The sequence below is a fragment of the Crinia signifera genome, chromosome 4, assembly GCF_055691185.1.
Source record: "Crinia signifera chromosome 4, ASM5569118v1, whole genome shotgun sequence".
Lineage (NCBI taxonomy): Eukaryota > Metazoa > Chordata > Amphibia > Anura > Myobatrachidae > Crinia > Crinia signifera.
Window position 1 is genome coordinate 55,014,140 of NC_139220.1, and position 20,117 is coordinate 55,034,256.

Consider the following 20,117-nt stretch of genomic DNA (forward strand, 5'->3'; position numbering starts at 1 on the left):
TTGTAGATAGTGTTCATCTTGAACAGGCTGCACAGCGTGCCCTTCAGCCATGATAGCACACAGTTAGAATTTAGCTGAATAACACTGGAGTGAGTTTGTACAGTAGTTTGCTAGAAGAATCTGTGTGATGTAGCTGTCTGTGTGGCTGCAAACACTGATAATTTCTCCTCACACTGCAGGCAAACTAGTTACTTTCTTTGTATCTGCAGAAGCTGCAGCTGGCTTGCTGGTATATCTGGCAGTTTATAAACTATCTTTTCACTGTTCTGACTCAATAACCAGGCTGTAAATGTAAGGCCTTTAAGACAGTTCATCTGTGTATGTCCATAGTGAACCAGTACTTACATCAGGAGACTTTGTCAGACAGTGTCAACTCAACTGAAGAGGCATGTGTGAAGAATCCAGATGAGGGTTTATTTCAAGCTGATATTCTTGTAATAATGCACAAAAACAGTAGGTGAAAAGATAATAATTTGCCAGAGCTCAACAGGAATCAACTGAAGGTTAAGATGGCAGACATACAATGAGATAGAGATGGGAAGAAGGCAGGGCTAATGACATCAGAGCCCTACAGGAACAAGGAAGGACAATTTTCACAAGATGCAAAGCTTTGCAATAATAACATGACAGAACTGAACAGCATATAAGACACATACTTCGTGGGACATGACACAGCCTTATGTTGTTTGTATGGGTATGGGTCATTGGGTCAACAAAATTAAGGTCAACATGCATTGGATCAACCACTGAAGGTCGACAAGGCTTAGGTCAACACATGAAAAGGGTCAATGTGGCTAAGATTGACAAGGTTAAAAGGTCGATGAAAGCTTTAGGTCAACAATAGGAAAGTCAACGGTCAAAAGGTTTTCACATTCATTTATAGTATTGGTCTAGAGACTGTATAGAGTTTAAACAGGACATGCCGAGATTAATAAACCCATCACTTCAGCGACAGGTGGTCCCCCTAGAATAAGCTCTGGATCACAGCTAGCTACAAACACACCCCCTCCAAATTTGATGACTTGATTCACATTCTGAGAAGAGGCAAGAGGACAGTGAAGAGAAAACAAGCTGCAATGACGAGAGGTGGCAAGGAAAGGCTAAAGGTCTTGGCCTGCATTTATGCTTATAGTCTTGCTCCAGGATTACGGACCACATCTGCAGTTGATGGTAACCCCTTATCCCACATGTGTCCGGATTGTACTGCATTCTGTCTTCACCAGCTAACTAGTATTTTACACAGCAGAGCAGGCAGGAAGCAGCACCCTTGGACTGATAGGGCAGAGGGACAGCACCCCTGGACTTATATGGCAGACTAATACAGCAGCACAGGGCAGCACCACTGGATGTATAGGGCAGACTTATACAGCAGCACAGGGCAGCACCCCTGGATTTATACGGCAGATTTATACGGCTGATTTATACGGCAGCACTGCTAGACTAATACGGCAGACTTATACGGCAGCACAGGGCAGCAACACTGGATTTATGTGGCAAACTTATACAGCAGCACAGGGCATTACAGGGCAGCACCCCATGACTTATACTGCAGACTTATACGCCAGCACAGGGCAGCACTGCTTGAGTTATATGGCAGCACAGGACACCACCAATGTACTTATACGGCAGACGTATACAGCAGCACAGGGTAGCACTGCTGGACTTATATAGCAGACTTATACGGCAGCATAGGGCAGCGCCACTGGAATTATACAGGAGAACAGTGACAGAACTCCAGGAGACAATGAAAGTATCTGCCACAGGGCATCAAGTCCTGAAGGGGCTCCTCCAATTACAGCAGGTACAGTAGCATTTGTGTGACCACAGGCGCTGAAGATTCTCTGCTGCTCAGCAGTGGTGCACTCTGCAATAGAGGGCAGTGCCAGTATCTCTTTAAGAAAGGTCTAGTCCTTCCCTGCAAGTTGCTGTGGATTTGGTGATACAGCAGATTGTTCATCACCCTCCCCCATGTGTGCCTCCTTAATTGCTAAAATGACTAGTCACTGGGCTGCTGGATTTCTTTAGCTTTCAAGTGAATACACTAAAATGGGTAAAGGTGAGACCACAAATTCCAATATTATTGCCCTCCCACCCTTTGTGTATAAGCACTTTGTGATGCACCTAGTGATCCATGTACTAACTGAGTATAGAGCAGCCAGGGCCGGCTCTACCATTAGGCAGCTTAAGGCAGCTGCCTAGGGCGCCGGGATCCTGGGGGGCGCCACCAAGCCTGCTTTAAATAAAATCAAGGATGTCTATGAGGATCCTTGTTGTACTTAATGCAGGTGGCTGCTGTGGAACTATTAAGACCTCACCTCCATACTATCCCTTGAGGCATAATCTCCTCCTTGTACTCTGTTGGGAGGCCTCCAGGGAAAGCAAGGGACTTGCCCACCTACCTAGGTGGCTTGGAGGACCACTCGATTTTTGGAAGCCTCCCTGTCATTCTGAAATTTTGGGCAAGTATGCGTTAAGGGGTAAAAGTGGGTATTAGTGGAAGTATGGGGGGGGTGGGGGGGTAGTAGATTGAAGTTTTGCCTAGGGTGCTGAGAAGCCTTACACCGGCCCTGAGAGCAGCACAATGGTGTATGCCCATGTATGTGCCCAAGTTAGGGGAACTGAATCTATTAAATAGCCGGAAAATGTTTTACCAAGTTTATTGAATTGATTCTCACAAATTTCAATTAGTTTCAATCTGGCTCATTTGTGAAAACATGGCTTTGGTAATAGCCGCCATTACTCACTGACTGTATGTAATTGTGTATAGCATTTTTTTCCAATACTCCTCCAGACTTTAGTGCTGTTCATTAAAGCAAAGCATTCAGGAAAGTAACTACAAAGTGCAAGTGCATGCATTAAAATAAAACGAAAAAAGAACACGTTTTTGAGCTAAGCTTACTTTTCCTTCAATTCCTATTTATTTCTGCACAGACAGCCTTAAAGAATAACTAGTGTATAGCCCAGAAATGTCATAGGAAAAGGGCCTTATTCTGATCCGTTCCCATGGACCAGAATATTTGCATGGGCTCCGGTGGTGGGTGTATGTGCATGCGCAGGGTCATTTCTGCACATGTGCATACGCCCGGTGCGTGTAGCCACGGTGACCAGGGTGTTCGTGGAGCGCACGCACCCAAGTGTGCGGATGGGGGGGGGCGTGGAGGGTTGTGGGGCGGTGGGCCATTTGCATAAGGGAACGCCCAGCGTTTCATGGGCATTCTCATGCAAATGCCCTGATGACGCGGGTGCGGGGCGGCCAGCTGACATCACCGGATGTCAGCTGCCCGCCCACATCCTCCCAAGCGTCCATGCATATGTAAGTGACTAATAGTTACTTTTATATGCGTGCACCTTCGCCATCATTCGATGGTCGCCGACCATCGAATGATATGGGTGGATCCCATTAGGCTGCGAATGGATGTTACTGTGTGAGATCCCTTCACCTGCGGCCCTGCGAGAGGATCGTGCTTGAGAATGGAAGGCGCCCTGGCCACCATTCGCAAGGTAGGTTTTTGAGAACTCACAAGGCTACAAATTCGCAGCCTTGCGAATCAACCAGAACAACCCCCAAAATGGCAAAAAAAAATCCCCAATATCATCGTTAAAGTTGTAGCAAATAAATTATTGATTATATGATTAGGCTATCACTTGGTTGATTGGTCGACAGTAATTAGGTCGACAGTCAATAGGTTGATCACTATTGGTCAACAGGCAATAGGTTGACAAATGTTCGACACAGGAAAAGTGTGCATAGAAGTAGATTATCATAGGGTGCCACAGTGGCCTACTTTCTCAGACCCGGGCCCCATACTTTCTGATGGCAGCCCTTCTACAGTACATCTGCTCCTCAATATCAATATCTAAACCCTATCAAGTGAGTATTCATTAGGAACAATTAAATGTCCCACAGAAATTCACCGCTGAAGTATATTGGCCCTATACATTTAGGGCCAATACTGTCCCACTAGTATTCGGATCTATAGTAAAAATATGACACCAGTAGAGTGATTTATGAAGATGTTCCTCAGAGAGCCATAGAGGGGCACTGAAGAAGTCTGCATAAATATTTATATTGCTTAGACGTTCTTACTATGGATCTGAATATAGAGATCTGCTTACAAGTGGGACACTATTGACAATAAATGAGCAGGGCACTAATACACTTTGTGAATTCAGTGGGACAGCTGCTCCAGCTGGGCCCTTTTGCTGTCACTGAGCCCTCCTGACACTGCTGCTCCCGCTGGGCCCTCATTGCTCAATTACTGTCGCCGCTGCTCCTGCTGGGCCCTCCTGTCACCACTGCTCCCACTGGGCCTTCCTGTTGCCGCACAGACAGTACTTCGGCAGCTTCGCCATATGGAGCCGACTGAGCTCCTTTCTAGCGACGTGCAGGTGCGCGGTGATGTCGCCCATGCACCCGCCGCAATGCATTCCTGGGACAGCTGCAGTTTCCGGAGACTATGCATTCCACATCTGTGTCCTTTGCGGTCCAGAGATGGACCCCGATCTGCCAGTTGCCTATCACTGATCCAGATATATAAACACATCCTCCGGCTGGGGCGGCATTCACAGACTTGAATAAAGGTTCTTAACACCAGAGTATATAATAAAGGTTCTTAACACCAGAGTACGGTGTGTATATATATATATATATATATATATATATATTCCTTCAGAAACCGCACTCCTCAGTCAATTCACATGTGGGGTGCCATCCATAGGTTCCCAAGCTTATGGGTCCTCATACATCAATTCCTCTCACTGGCGGCACTCGCTTGCAAAAAAATGTTCACAGGGTCATCCAATATTATCAACGTTTCGAAGCTTTATTACATCTGCTTCTTCATCAGGACATAAAAGACATTACAGAAATACAGCACATTTATACATACCACCCCTTGTGTCCATCCCATCACCAGCTCCGGTTTTTCGCGCCAGAGACCAGGCTTTTCCGGTTCCCTGGTCTCTGGCGCGAAAAACCGGAGCTGGTGATGGGATGGACACAAGGGGTGGTATGTATAAATGTGCTGTATTTCTGTAATGTCTTTTATGTCCTGATGAAGAAGCAGATGTAATAAAGCTTCGAAACGTTGATAATATTGGATGACCCTGTGAACATTTTTTTGCAAGCGAGTGCCGCCAGCGAGAGGAATTGATATATATATATATATATATATATATATATATATATATATATATATATATATATATATATACAGGAGAATCATAGACAGCACCCATAGATGAAAATATTGCAAATAACAGCAGTTGTGTCCAAATGTTTTCAATGCTTAATGGCATTGTCATCAGGATAAAGTGTGCCAAGTGATAACATACATATATACAGACAGACAAACTCACGCCCACGTGTAGCAGGACAGCCGCTTCTGGTCCGGATTCACACGCCTAGCGATGACGCGCTCCCTCAGCGCCGGTTGCTGGGACAACTGGCCGTAAACACCGTACGTTCACCCCATTTCCCGCTTCCATTCACATCATCACCAGTGCCAGATTACGGTCTAAATTATCAAGGGCCTATTATGCGCAATAATAGGGGTTGTGGCCAGCACCTAATAATGTGGGGGGTGTGACCAGTGTTCTGGTTGGGTGGTCTGCTCATGGGTGTGTCTCTATTTGTGTAAATACTTTCAACTAATTATATACACCTGGAAAAGGCAGGGGCTGGTATCAGATTGAAGGCCCAGTGATTTGGGTTTGAGTGAGATCAATCTCGAGCTTCTGTGATGCCGGAGGGGGAACTAGCAGCCATTGGAACCAGGTGGGGGCGGAATTAGCGAGTCCCATGTTATCCTATAGGGAAAACGTTCCAGTTTTGCCTGGCGATATCTCCGGTTCCCGGGGGTTAGCGATGCAGGGCTGGGCTCGATGGAAAGCCCCGGCCCTCAGCTACAAAATATGCCTATTTAAAGAGTGGCCCTGGAGCTGTACCTCCATCAGACCCATTGTTAATCTTGCCCTGGTTATTTCGCATCTGCTGGCAGGCGTGGGTCTCTGTCTCAGTTGCTGTGGCAACCCGCTGCATCAAAAGGGGTATGTATACATTGTAATGTAATAAACAAATATAACGCCAAAAAGGCTATTAATGTAATAGCATGAATATCAATATAATATAAAATAAAACATCAGAAAAATAGAGGTCCTCCTATTTTTCTGATGTTTTATTTTATATTATATTAATATTCATGCTATTGCATTAATAGCCTTTTTGGCGTTATATTTATTTATTACATTACAATGTATACAGTACATGCCGCTTGCCATTATATTTATTTTGTTAAAGTGGGTTGCCACAGGAACCGAGACGGAGACCCACATCTGCCGGCGGATGCGTGATGTGACCGGAAGCGGGCAACGGGGTGAACGTGCAGTGTTTATGACCAGTTGTCCCATAAACCGGCGCTGGAGCACGTCATCGCTAGGCGTGTGAATCCGGACTGGAAGCAGGTGTCCTGCTACATGTGGGGGTGAATTTGTCTGTCTGTCTGTATATATGTATGTTATCACTTGGCACACTTTATCCTGATGACGATGCAATAAAGCATCGAAAATGTTTAAACACAGCTGCTGTTATTTGCATTATTTTCATCTCTGAGTGCTGTCTATGATTCTCCTGCATTTGAGACTGGACACAGTCGGTTGAACGGGCTTTAGAGCAAGTACAGATTTACGTAATGGGAGTGGTACCCTATCTGTCTTCCATATATATATATATATATATATATATATATATATATATATATAGATATAGATATAGATATATATTACCGGTAATTGTTTAACATTGACTAGTAATACTTTATTCTAGTGTCATCTGACATCCCCAGCATACAAGAAGATATGTTAAATAGAACTTTAATGTATGGTAATTTTAATCATAAAATAAAATATTTTTTAAATAAATTGTGAGTCATCTTATTAACAACTTGCAGATATGATTAATCATCAACACAGTTGCTGTCCCTAATCTGCACACGGTTTTTATGATTACAAATGTAATCAAGATTTAAATCACATGACCCTTTTTGGCCATTTCGAATATTACAAGACAAGTTGTAATTGGATTTTAAATAAGGTTATGAGCTCAGTGTAAAGAATACCACAATAGTTTTATTGTTTGCAGCCTACTTATGTCAGTGAAAGGCTTCTCAGAACCCTAGGAAAAAGTTTAACCTACTGCCCCCCCCCCCCCTCCTCCTTTACCCACTTTCCAGTCCCAAAAGTGAAAGTGAGGAGGTGGCATCTTAGAACTTCCACAGCTGCTGCCTGCATTATCTACAACAAGGAGGTCTACACGGAACTAATTTGTATAGACATCCTTACTCTTGTGATAGTAAGTCTCAGTGCAGCTACCGCGTGATGTTATGACATCACATGGACATACCCACAGTCAAAGTCCCGTTGCTGTTTTTTGATAGGATAAAAAAAATTGTACGCAATGTCGATGTTCACACAGCCGAGCATTTATCGATTGACTTTACTAAGGTACTCGATCGCTGCCACATGCATTTAGCAGCAAAACTATAGTGCTATGGATTGTTGGAGGGCCCCAAATCAGTATCTTGCCTAGGGCCCCATGAGGTCTAATTCTGCCTCTGACCTGACACAGTCTCTAATCCTCCATAGTCTGAACGGGACCTGGGTCAGAGCCGTGTTCAGCCAGGCATGAGCATGGCAAGTGCAGCCACAGTAAAATGCTAAAGTATGTGTCATACTGTCTGGAGCAACCTTTCGCCATGTCTTATTTCAGGTACATCTCTTAATGAATATCTAAATAGAGTCGGTACTCTTTACTTAGAAGGGCGCCCATCTCGGCCATCTCGGGCATTGAATGCACTAAAAAATCAGGTGCGATGCGACAGACGAGATGCCCGAGATTTCCCATAGGGAACAATGTTAAATGTCTCAATTGACCCGATTTTCCTGTTCAATGCCTCAATTGACCCAATTTTTCCATAGGAAACAATGTTAAATGGGCCACAGAGGCCAAATAGGCACCCTGAAGTGAATAATGGCCACCCGAATTGTTAACGCCACCCCACGATCAACGTCAACCCGAAGCGTGGCGAGCGCAGCGAGCCCGCGAGGGGCGGCGGTAGCGTCCTACGACCTTTTCATACCCCCACTATCCACGTCGGCGTGGAGTTGAGAATAGAAAGTGTGTCGAGCGCAGCGAGCCACCGAGTCCGAAGCGTGGCGAGCGCAGCGAGCCCCGCGAGGGGACGGGGATACCTTCACAGGTATCCGCGTCCCCTCGCGGGCTTCACAGCTGTCCGCGTACCCTCGCCACGCTTCAGGCTCGGTGGCTCGCTGCGCTCGCCACACTTTCTATTCTCAACTCTACGCCGACGTGGATAGTGGGGGTATGAAAAGGTCGTAGGACGCGTACCGCCGCCCCTCGCGGGCTCGCTGCGCTCGCCACGCATCGGGTTGACGTTGATCGTGGGGTGGCGTTAACAATTCGGGTGGCCATTATACACTTCAGGGTGCCTATTTGGCCTCTGTGGCCCATTTAACATTGTTTCCTATGGAAAAATCGGGTCAATTGAGGCATTGAACAGGAAAATTGGGTCAATTGAGATATTTAACATTGTTCCCTATGGGAAATCTCGGGCATCTCGTCGGTTGATCGCACCCGATTTTTTAGTGCATTCAATGCCCGAGATGCCCGAGATTTTTTACTAACGATGCCCACGATCAAAATCGTGGGCGCCCTTCTAAGTAAAGAGCACCATAGAGTCATATATATATATATATATATATATATATATATATATAACAGACAGTGTAGTAACTGCGGCGCTGGGGACTTGGAAAAAAATACAACACATAGCTTGTGTCTAGTTGACGTTTCAGCCCCTCCGGGCTTTTATCAAAACAGCTTACATAATAAAAGCCCGGAGGGGCTGAAACGTCAACTAGACACAAGCTGTGTGTTGTATTTTTTTCCAAGTCCCCAGTGCCGCAGTTACTACACTGTTATCCATTGACCCAGCATTGCGGGTCACTTCTGAAGGCACAGGGCTCAGACTCTGAGGACGGAGCAGAGTGCCGGCATCCCGCCTATGTTTATATATATATATATATATATATATATATATATATATATTTCAAAATGTACTAGTAAAACATTTTTTATTTGATTTCTGGCATTATGTTGTATGCAGTTAAGAACACCCTTGTATGGAATTCTGACTCAACAATGAAGAGCCTAATCTGTACTCTTATAGGGAAATTTCCTAAGATCAAATGGGCACAAATGTATATCACATGGGTACAAATTTCCTATTCTCGGGCAGTAATCACACATTGGAAATTTACTAAGCGGAAATGATTTTGCTCATTTATAAATTAAAATCACGATAGAAAACACCTAATTGACCTTGTCGTTAGACAACACAATTGACCTACAAATTGTTTTTAACCCTGTGGGTGCTTACATGGACCTAAGAGGATAAACTACATTGGATTTAGGTAAGTATTTTTGCAGGTACCCTAATGGATTTTACATGTAACGTGGATTAAGGTCCATGTGTCAACATAGGTAAGTATATGTGTAAGTGCGTGGATGTATCTTTATTAAAGTTATACTGGAACGGTGTGTGTTTGTGTATTTCTTTGGCTGTAGAACTGCAAGTGCCAGGGTCCCTTTAATGTCCCACATGCTGGTTCTCCAAGTACAGGGAGAACCTTCTGGGACTTTTAGTTCCACAGCTAAACACAATGGGGGAAATTTACAAAGCAAAATACGGCAAAAAAAAATTTGTATAGTAAAATACGATTTTTTTAAGTGTATGCGTATTTTTGGCATTTACTATGGCATAAATACAACAATTTGTATCGTATTTATGGCACATTCATATTTACAACTATGAATGTATACACCATCGGAAAATACGAATAGGAATTCTCACTCAAAAGAATGGTGATTCCTAATTTACTAAGAAGCCGTATTAAAAATATGGCTCGTAATTAGTGGTAAATGGCCGCTAATAGCCGGCCAAATATGCGAGGAAAATACACTTCATTTTCCTGGCGTGTTTGGTAGAAGCCTGCACAGATCAGTCAGATCTGTGCAGGCTTCAGAGTGTAAAAAAGAGTTGAATTGACAATGGGTCAATTATCAGGGATTTTTTCTACCACCAAAGTCAGTTACTTTGCACTAGGACAAGCTCATACTTTTTTTACTATGCTAAAGTATATTAATGAACCACTCTAAGACATCCTGACATAATTTTAACTAGATCGGAGCATCTTCATAGGTTTCGTTATTTTCACCTAAAAAGTGAAACTTTAGGCCTCTTGCCAGAACAGAAGATGGTGACTCATATCAAAATGCTTTTGCACGTTTCTTATTCAGGTCAAGTCACAACTTTTCCACACTAGGTGATTTTGAATATCTCAATTTAAATTTTTTCACTCCGCCCTAGTGAACATCCAGTAGTGGTGTAACCTAAATTGAAGGGACATGGCCTCGACAAGAATCCTGATCCCTAGGATGCTGGGCTGTCCCTGGAGACTAGTGCTTTCACTTTGACAGGAGCCGGGTGCTGAAGGAGAATGTCGCACTGCAGCACCCACCTTCTGCCACTGTGAAGAAACCATCATTTTGGTGCCACCTCCTGCACTCCCCTTCTGTTGCTGGTTTGACATAATGTAAGCAACAGTACAGTGCTTGAATTGTAATACCTTTATGTCATTGTATTTTTTTTTTTAAATAGGAAAATACATGTAACAAAACAATAATGAATAAAACATATTTTTGAACTGGTTTCCAGCCATTGATGACTGTGTCTTGTGCTAGTCTCCTTAGGGAGGAATATCCAACATTACAGTAATCAAATGTGTTTAGTACTGTACATAGTATAGTCAACTTAAACAAGCCAATGACATTGGGAAAAAAGAGAACGATACTAGTATACTGTACATCATACCGGCTGGCTTTCTGTCCATCCCCCCCCCCCCCCCCATCCCCACCAGAAAATTCTGCATGTCGGGGGGTGTGATGCTATGTATTTATCATGGGGCCTTACATTCTGCTACATAATACCATTTATTACTGTCATTTTAAAGCAGGCATGGGCCACAAAGAACCGATTCAGTATAAACCACGCCATTGGCTGCCCACTTGGCCATTGGCTGCCAAGAGATGATGCAAATATGGTGTACACCAACTGTAAAGTAGTCATACATAGGTTAACAGCTCTTCCCCTGTAAAAGGAGCCAGGTGTAGAAGGATATGAGCAAAAATAATGTGGCAATGTTTTAAAGAATACTAAAATATACAGTAGGTAGCTTCTAATTTATTGTTATTTATCTATTTCCTAGTGTAGAATATGACTTCAGACAGCAGGAAGGAAGATTCCTCCACATTCTGAAAAAACTTGAAAAGGTGGAGTCAAGTCCTGTTCTAGCTCCTCTACCGAAACCTGAACCAGAAAGTGTGATTGCCGAAAAACAAGGCTTACGGAGGAAAACCAAGAAAGTGAAGAAGAAATGCTTCTGGTGGATTTGACCATTAAGATGGTCTTAGGCTTCTATGACTATATCTAAGCGCTGTTAAAGTTGATGGTGTCACATGTTACTGTATATTGCAAGAAAAACTAGTCACTATTTAATTTTCATATTTAACCATATAAAGGAAAAATATAAAGTAAGTTCTATCCCAACCCTTTTTTACAAGCTCTGTAATACTTTTATATAAAATTGTACATGTGATTAAAATATTTACAAATATTTATTATATCAATACATTTTTGTGGGTTAATGTCCCACTGGAAACGTGTAAATCCCTACATTTACAAAAATGATTGGTTATTGTTTAACAGAAAAAAAAAGTTAATCTATTAAAACAGATACCATGTTTTTATATTATTCGTAAATAAACTTTCAGATGATAAAATGTTATTGTCTGTTGAATATAATGAATGCCCAATGGAGCTCCTCATCTCTGTGGTGCACCAATGGCCAATAGATGGCGCCTGACAAAGCTCAGTTTGGGCGTGCACACACACCCCCCCCCCCTCACACACACACACACGCACCTACACACCTCATCAGCTGGTGACTAGAATCTAATAAGCTATATTAGTATTCTACTTGTTTAGTATCACGGCAGCAGCATGGCCGTGAGTCTGAGTCCCCTTGCGGGCTTGGTTGATCTAAAAATCAACTCCATGCCAACGTGGATAGTGGGGGTATGAACTATCCCCGTTGGCATGTAATTAAGTTAGTTTATTTTAGATAGTTTGCTGAGCGCACAACCCGGAAGTAGCCGGCGGCCACGCTGCCGCCGTGAAACTAAACAAGTACCATTTGTATTAATTACTACCCACTAGGTGCTTGTTTACACAGGTGGAAGCCCTCCATTAAGGCACATTTTTGGGCACCTTAATCACCTTGGATTTTAATTAAGTCTGTCCCTGAGTGACACTGTGTCCTGACCTTATATAAATATATATATATATATATATATATATATATATATATATATACACACACATTACAAGAGGCCTCACGGGCTACCCTCATGGTGGTGGGTGAGACCTAGCTGTGAAGAGGTGTGGCTTTACAGTAGCCAATGATTTAATCCCTACAGAAGGTGTGACCAACATCCCCGGAGATGCTGGCTGCCCCAGAGGCTAACCATATGTAGAACCAGCTCTTCCCCTGTAAATGGAGATGGATACTTTGACACTGAAGAACTTAGTTATTATCACTGCAGAGGGGTCAGTATTTAGTGTCACCCCCTCCGTACCACCCGGGCCCCCCTTCTGATGCCACTGCACATTACTGCAAGTTTTTTAGGAGAAGGATCAGAACGATTCCTCTGTATTAACCATTGTTTGCCCCCATGTGACCTGATGCAGGAAGAATGCTAGGGTTGAGACCAGATGTGAAGTGATAACGGTGGGAACCCATGTGCAAGACATTTTTAATATAATCTCGCAATAAGGAATAATAGTTTTCTGGGGGTAAAATATGGGTCATCTATATACTGTAAAAGCTCTGTAAGGTCTGTCCGGTCTCCAAAATGCATGTGCAGTGAGTGATGCTCAAAATGAGAGCAGCAGAAGGAGGAACAGAGCAATGTATACAGAGGGCATAGGGCGGATATGGGAACAGACTTAGATGACTTTGACTAGCAATAAATTGGCCCTATGAGAGACAGATAAATAACACTAACACATTTGCTTACAAAAAAATGTCAAAAAGACCTTACACAATCTATTTGGAAAGAATCAGAGTGGAACGTCACTCACCTGTGTAAACAAACCATATAGTGACACTTTTTCGCCAAACCACGGAAATATATTACAGACATGAAAATATTATATCATTAAGCCCTGTTACTTTTTTTTATAATGAGCACAAGTGATTTTGGCTTTGCTAACGCTACACATCATGCCATGTATTATTAGGACATCTAAATATAGAGTTCTCACCTCTGGTCCACGGGAACTAGGTTAGTATGATTTTAGGATCCATCTGCACTAAGTAACTTATTGTATTTCTCAAATAATGATATCCAAGAAAAGATGTACGGCAGCATGAATCATAGCTGGGGAGAGCGAAGACTGAAAATGTTTGAAACATATTGGACTTCAAACCTATCTCTAAACCTCCTCTTACTGGTGGGTAAATCACTTGTTATAGCAATCAATGAATAGAACATCCAATGTCTGAAGACAAGGTGGAGAGCCAGGATTCTTTTGCCTACCTTTTCATCTTATATATCCAGTGCTTAAGCACTGCATTATTGAAGACACGAGACACGATAGGAATATATGAGCAAAGGGGTGGGGATCTTTTTGACTGTATAAAAGAGTTTATTCTTGTATGCATGAAATTAATGTGTTCTTAGTTTTTATAACACCGAAAAAATGCACAATAAAATACATTCTATACCAAATTTCAAGTTTAATACGTCTCTATTGGTTAAATATTGAATGCCTATAAAACAGATCTAATTTCAGTTTAAAGATGTTGTCCACATTGGGATTATAGTTGACAGGAGTTGCACATAAAGGCTTATCCCATATTGCTGGAGATTGCTGTTATGTAGCTATGTGTGCAAAGGTTACTAAAGGCCTTACGGCCAAAAAGGAACAGGTGCCTAATGAGGTGTTGTGTCAAGCTGCTCCTGCTGGGGGGTGTCAAACCCCTGAAAAGGGTACAAGTAATAGTAACAAAGGTGGAGCGCTAAATAAAATGTGGATCAATTGGGTGATTAAAATATTTCACAACAATTTATTAATAAAATTAAATAAATTAATATATAAATATAAAATTTTACAAATTCCTGTATGAATTGCGTATAGCAAAAAAGTGTATCAAACTAATTGGAAATATAGGACAATTGTAGGTTGTATACTTATTTGGTTGGAGTCCCGTTTTTTTCTCTTGAAAAGCTCCTAGAGAAATGGAAGTGCTCAATTCCCCAAAGTGGATACGTTATGATGTTGAAGTGAAAAGAGGGAGTCCATGAACCTTGCAGGATTTTGAAATAACGCTGGAGGATGATTGCAGTCCTCAAATTGGAGAGGTATCCTCAACAATGTTGAGATATTTATAATCCACAATAGGCAGGTGGTGGTATCCCAAGATAAATAGTAAACTGTAGAGAGTTTTCAGCTGGGGACCCAGGGGTGAATAATCTTAGAGCCAATCTGAATGGGGAGTCCAATAACAACCAAAAAGTTCAGTACTTTTTGGTTGTTATTGGACTCCTCATGTCGAAGGCCGACAGTACTGTACAGTATGTTTACATTTCTAGTTACTGTAGGTGATCTAAATTCAGCGATCATGTACCCCAGTGCTCATCTGTAAATCATAATGTACAATACTGCATTTAACATACAGTAAAGTAGCTATTAGACTATATTACTGTACTGCATTTAATTGGAGACCTCATGTATGCGCAATGTTGATTTTCAAAAGTGACATCTGGTGGATGAACATAAGCATAAGTACACTTACCGGCAACTCCATACTACACTAGTCAAGTTGCACAATGCTTTGCCATGCTGCAACATTCTACCATGTGCCTCAATATAGGTAGCACAGATGAGCGTGGTTATATCTATACTTTTTTTTAATATATAGAATTTATAGAATTTAAACCAGCAGTCTTACCTTCTAAAAGGACAACTAGTTTATTCCCTTTTTGGTTTTGTATGACAGTTATATTCTTCTATCCGTAATGCCCCATAAACACAATATAATATGTAGAACCTCTGATATTATAAAGACTATATTGGCGGTGCTGCAAAAATGAATGATCTGCGCGTTAATACTGAATGATACCATTAACGATATGATTCAGTGATGTCACAGGATGTCAGCTGACCGCCCATATCACTGCATTTCTTCGCTCATATGTATGAGTGATCTGGACCACCCGTACATATCTGTGTGCCTTTTCCATCATTTAATGGTTGGCGGCCATCATAAGATGGGGGAGGTTCCCACTGGCATGTGAATGGTTGTTTATTTAAAACATCCATTCATGTGCCGGATGAACGAACCCAGCGTGCGAATGGGGGCGGGCGTACCACCATTTGTCTGGCAGGTTCTGGATGACTTGCAAGGGTGCGAATTCGTGCATTGAAGAGAAATAAATGAGTGTAGCTCTACTGATCTTTGTTTCTAAAACTACCACATCATTATCTAAGGTTTTCATGTCCAGGAGCCAGAAGTACAGACACCACAGTATATTTCATTTCAATGTTGGCAGTGATCTCCTAGGTTATAAAATGTACAATTAATTTAACAAAAACCCTTTATTTTTATTTAGAAATCTAAAAGAAATTGTGAACTACATTGATACAATCTATGAATAAAACAAACACTACAAAATATTACAAATAAAAATAATCATAATAATAATCTACATAAAAGGCTAGCTTTGCTGCTTTCCTCTGTGGTGCCGCCGGCAGCCCCCTGAAGGCACCCGGTGGAGCTTCTCCCGGGACATGGATACACACATGCACACATTTACACTGCAGCCACCAACAGCTATCTTTGAATCCTGATTAATCACTTATTCAATGCTGCACCAATACATCCCCCTACCAAGATAATCACACCATGTACATAAACTTGATGGGGTACCAACTAGGGATGCCAATCCCGGGGCATTTTTTCAATCCCGGGAATCGGGATTGAAAAATGCTCAATCCCGGGATTCCCGGGATCCCGGGATTGGCATCTCTAAGCAGTTTAGGCCAAAAAACATGTACAAAGAAGCCCAGTCCCCCCCGCTCCAGCCGCCCCGCACATTCATTTACTTACACGGGCGGCCGGGAGCAGGGCAGACATTCTGCAGATAGCAGCGGGTGGCGTCAGCGGCGGTAGCAGCAGCAGAGCCGCCCGGAGGGCGGGCGGCCGACGCTGCCAGGTCCGGACTCAGGGCAGACAGAATGGACAGAATGGAGCGGGAGGCGTCGTCGGCGGTAGCGGCAGCAGCAGCAGAGCTGCCCGGAGGGCGGGCGGCCGACGCTGCCAGGTCCGGACTCAATGGTGAGAGATGATTCTGGAGCGGGTATGGGCAGTCCGACCTGCGCAGCGTGATGGCCAGAGGTCACGCTGCGCAGGTCGGACTGCCCATACCTGCTCCAGACTGCAGTCTGGGGATCAGGAACTCCTGGGTAGCGTCTGAGCACTAGCTCAGACGCTGCCCGGCATTAGATATGCGCATGCGCATATAATCCCGAAATCCCGGGATTGGAAGATCCAATCCCGGGATTCAAATCCCGGCGGTTTTTAGGCCAAATCCCGGGATCCCGCCGATCCCGATCCCGGGATTGGCCACCCTAGTACCAACTCAAAAAGGGGCCAAACAGCTCCAAACACAAAAAAATTAAATGGAGGGTGCATGCAACAAACGTGTATGAAAATATTTGAAAGTTTATTCAAATGCAGGCATAAATCAGCTCATTAACATTTTGGTCCCCATATGACAAAGGGCCATGTGGGGACTGAAACCTTGATGAGCTTCTGTAAACTGAAGACAGTTCTTAATGACATTGGCTGTGTGTCTGGGGTCACTGCAGAATAAATTCATAGCCAATCAAACACCTCCCTGAATGTACTGCATGATGTCTAAAACTTTCGCACAATATTGTGTGTGTGCGTGTGTATATATATATACATTACTTCTTTCTACATTGCTCATGTTAGTAGAGTAGTAGAGGGCACCAGAGCTTTAACTTCTAGAATGCATATGCCTCTATGGGATCAGTATGATTTTTCGACAGTCACTATGCCCGCAGTTTCTTCCGACCCGCTCACGATGACGCGGGGGGCACGACCCACTCACTATGTGCACCGTGAGCGGGTCCGATCCGATGGCAACCCGCACCCGGGAGTATGGTCGTTATTCAGATCCTACCTGCTGCAGGTAGGATCTGAATAACGACCGACCCGCGGGATCGCGCATCGGATCAGTGTCTGTCCACACCAGGACAGAAAAGGGCCCAATCACCACACAATCTACATCCAATTGGTCGGAATTGGATCTAGATTGATGGGATCAGACCCATGTCGTCCTGATGTGTACCCAGCATTTCTCAGCACAGGGTCTACACAAAAGTTTTACAAATATATGTTCTATAAATAACAAGGCAATTTCTTGTCCAGAAGATATCCATAAATAGGTACAACTAAAAAGTTTTGTTTACAATTTATAGATTTAAAAAACCAACATAATAAAAACAAATTGGAAACATACCAGACATTTGATTTTTATTATACCATATGTATAAGGAAAACATTTCACAATACTGTTCAATGATAATAGGACTATTTTTTTTAATGTGCACGTGTATGTTGAACACTAAAGTCTTCAGTGTTCTAGATAATAAACTAACTTTTTTGTGTCTTCAGTGGACATCATGCAATACAAAGATCCATACTGCATACCAAGCTTATCCTGGCATATAGATTTATAAGCCCTGAAGACTAACAAAAACAATTTTTTTAAATCTTGCATTAGGTTTTTATTGATTTATTACCAGATGTTTATTTAAAGCACACACATATTTCACAGCCCTTGGGCATGCACATCAAAGCCTTCTCCAGTGGAGCTTACAATCTATGGGCCTAGTGTTCCCGCTAGGCTGTTTTAGCGGGGCGCTGCGCCCTGCCTGATTTTAAAATGCACCCTGCCCCTCTGGCAGCGCCCCGCTAAAACAGCCTGCCTTTGTCACCGCTGTTGTGACCGGGGAAGCCCAGCGCCGCTGTACATAGCGATGCCCGGCACTTCCCCGGCAGTGTACAGCCTTCCGGGTGGCCGGGTCCGCCCCCTTTGCATGACGCCGCCGGCTGGCCGGGCACGCCCCTTTTTGTCACGGCGCGGCCCGGGCACGCCCCCTTTGTGACGTCGGCGGCCCGGTCCGACCCCCCCGCCCTGCCCGCCCTAGTTCCTAGAAGAAACACTATGGGCCTGATTCAGCAATCGATGGGCCTGATTCAAGGCTTGGTCCCTGGCGTATTTCCACCGAGAACCAAAGTTTGCGCTCTGCGCATGTAGGGTTCCTGTGCGGATGCCTTTGGCAACTTGCACAGCTGTCGTGTTCGCAAAGGGGGGAGCGGGATGGAGGTAGGTAGGGATACTCTTGTGGGTGCTAAACATCCATTCGTAATGCTGTGGGGATGTTCACACGTGGGGGGGCGGGCATTCCCTTGCCCGGGGGCAGGGTTAGATGGTTCACTAAGCAGTGAATTTTTAGCTGCTTGGTGAGTCAACCTGAATCAGTTCACAATAGGGATAATTTTGTTGGGAGCAAGTAAAATTTTTAGTATATTTTTGGAGTGTGAAATGAAACTGGAGTTCGTGGAGGAAAACCATGAAAGCACAGGGAGAATATACAAACTCCACACAGTTAGGGTCACGGTGCGAATCGAACCCATGAACTCAGTGCTCTCAGGCAGTATTAAACCTTCTGTGCCGTCCATCATAATTCATGCATAAGAATGTTTGGAATCCTCTATTTGAGCACTAGTTACATATGAATGTCGCCCAGGCTAATTAAAAATATTAAAGTTTTCGACATTATGGACTCATGAGGTTAAAGCGGCTGGATTTGATATATTACTGTGACACTGCTGGTGGTAAGGGATGAGAAATGACTGCACAGTGTAATCACCTTTTATCAAGATAGATATTCAATACTTGCAAGCCTATCTAATTTGCACTAAAAGATTTGACATTCACTGAGTGATTCTGCTAATCTGCAGGATATTAGCTAATGGCAAATATCTAGCAGAACACCTATTTCAATCAGAACGCACTCAAAAAAATAGCAGCAAAAAATGAAAAACACGGATTTAAATTATCTGCAGTAAACAGCCCCCACTCAGCCCAGCTGGAGCAGAGGAAATCTGACACACTGTACAGTAGCAAGTACAGACCAAATGTATTTGTAGCCAACATAGTAAATGCCAAAATAAATTCATAAAAAGACCCACACAGAAACAAAGTAACCTACTGAAGAACAGTTTTCAATAGATGTGGAAATAAAATAAAAAGTTAATGGCATTGAAAATGTATTCTGAAATATCACATGATGGGGTTAGGAAAAGGATTCTGGTGCATAGGGGCAGAAGGTGATACTCTTTTGGGTGTTTCAAACTTGGACAAGAACGATGACAATAACTGTGTCTGCTTCCGATTGGCAGATTACATCTGTACCTCTCCACTATAAATGATCATTAATGTAGCTAATATATTAGATGAAGTCACAGCCATCTATTAATATTGCTTAAATGATTTTTAGCTATGGAGCATGGCCAAAAAGAAAAAAATTTGCTTCCATAGTGATAGACAACATATGTTAGTATTTTATCAAATGTAATTAGATTTTTTATTTGTATTTGTGTCTCTATTTAATTGTGTTTCACAACAAATTGGATAATGTGATTCTAGCATGTATTACTAATATTACAAAGCCAAATGACTGTCGTACTTTTCAAACTCCTGGCATACACAAAGGCCCTTATTCATATCTGATCGCAGTACAAAGTTGTTCTCAAAACGGGCAATACCATGTGCACTGCAGGTGGGGCAGATGCAACATGTGTAAAGAGAGTCAAATTTGGGT

The 20,117-nt window shown here is 43.0% G+C and overlaps 2 protein-coding genes across 6 annotated transcripts in view; one reads left to right on the forward strand and one right to left on the reverse strand.

The window, feature by feature from the left end:
• The window catches only part of INSYN2B (inhibitory synaptic factor family member 2B), a 109,340-nt gene extending 97,302 nt beyond the window's left edge, over positions 1 to 12,038 (forward strand). Inside the window, exon 4 of one of the 2 annotated variants that reach the window (XM_083181784.1) lies at positions 11,349 to 11,491. In XM_083181784.1, the coding sequence (XP_083037910.1) occupies positions 11,349 to 11,355 (7 nt within the window). In that variant the 3' untranslated portion in view covers positions 11,356 to 11,491. Of the gene's footprint in view, positions 1 to 11,343 lie in introns of both variants that reach the window. The other variant, XM_083181783.1, reaches the window with a different exon arrangement.
• The window catches only part of DOCK2 (dedicator of cytokinesis 2), a 707,149-nt gene that overhangs the window by 328,252 nt on the left and 358,780 nt on the right, over positions 1 to 20,117 (reverse strand). The window lies entirely within an intron of this gene.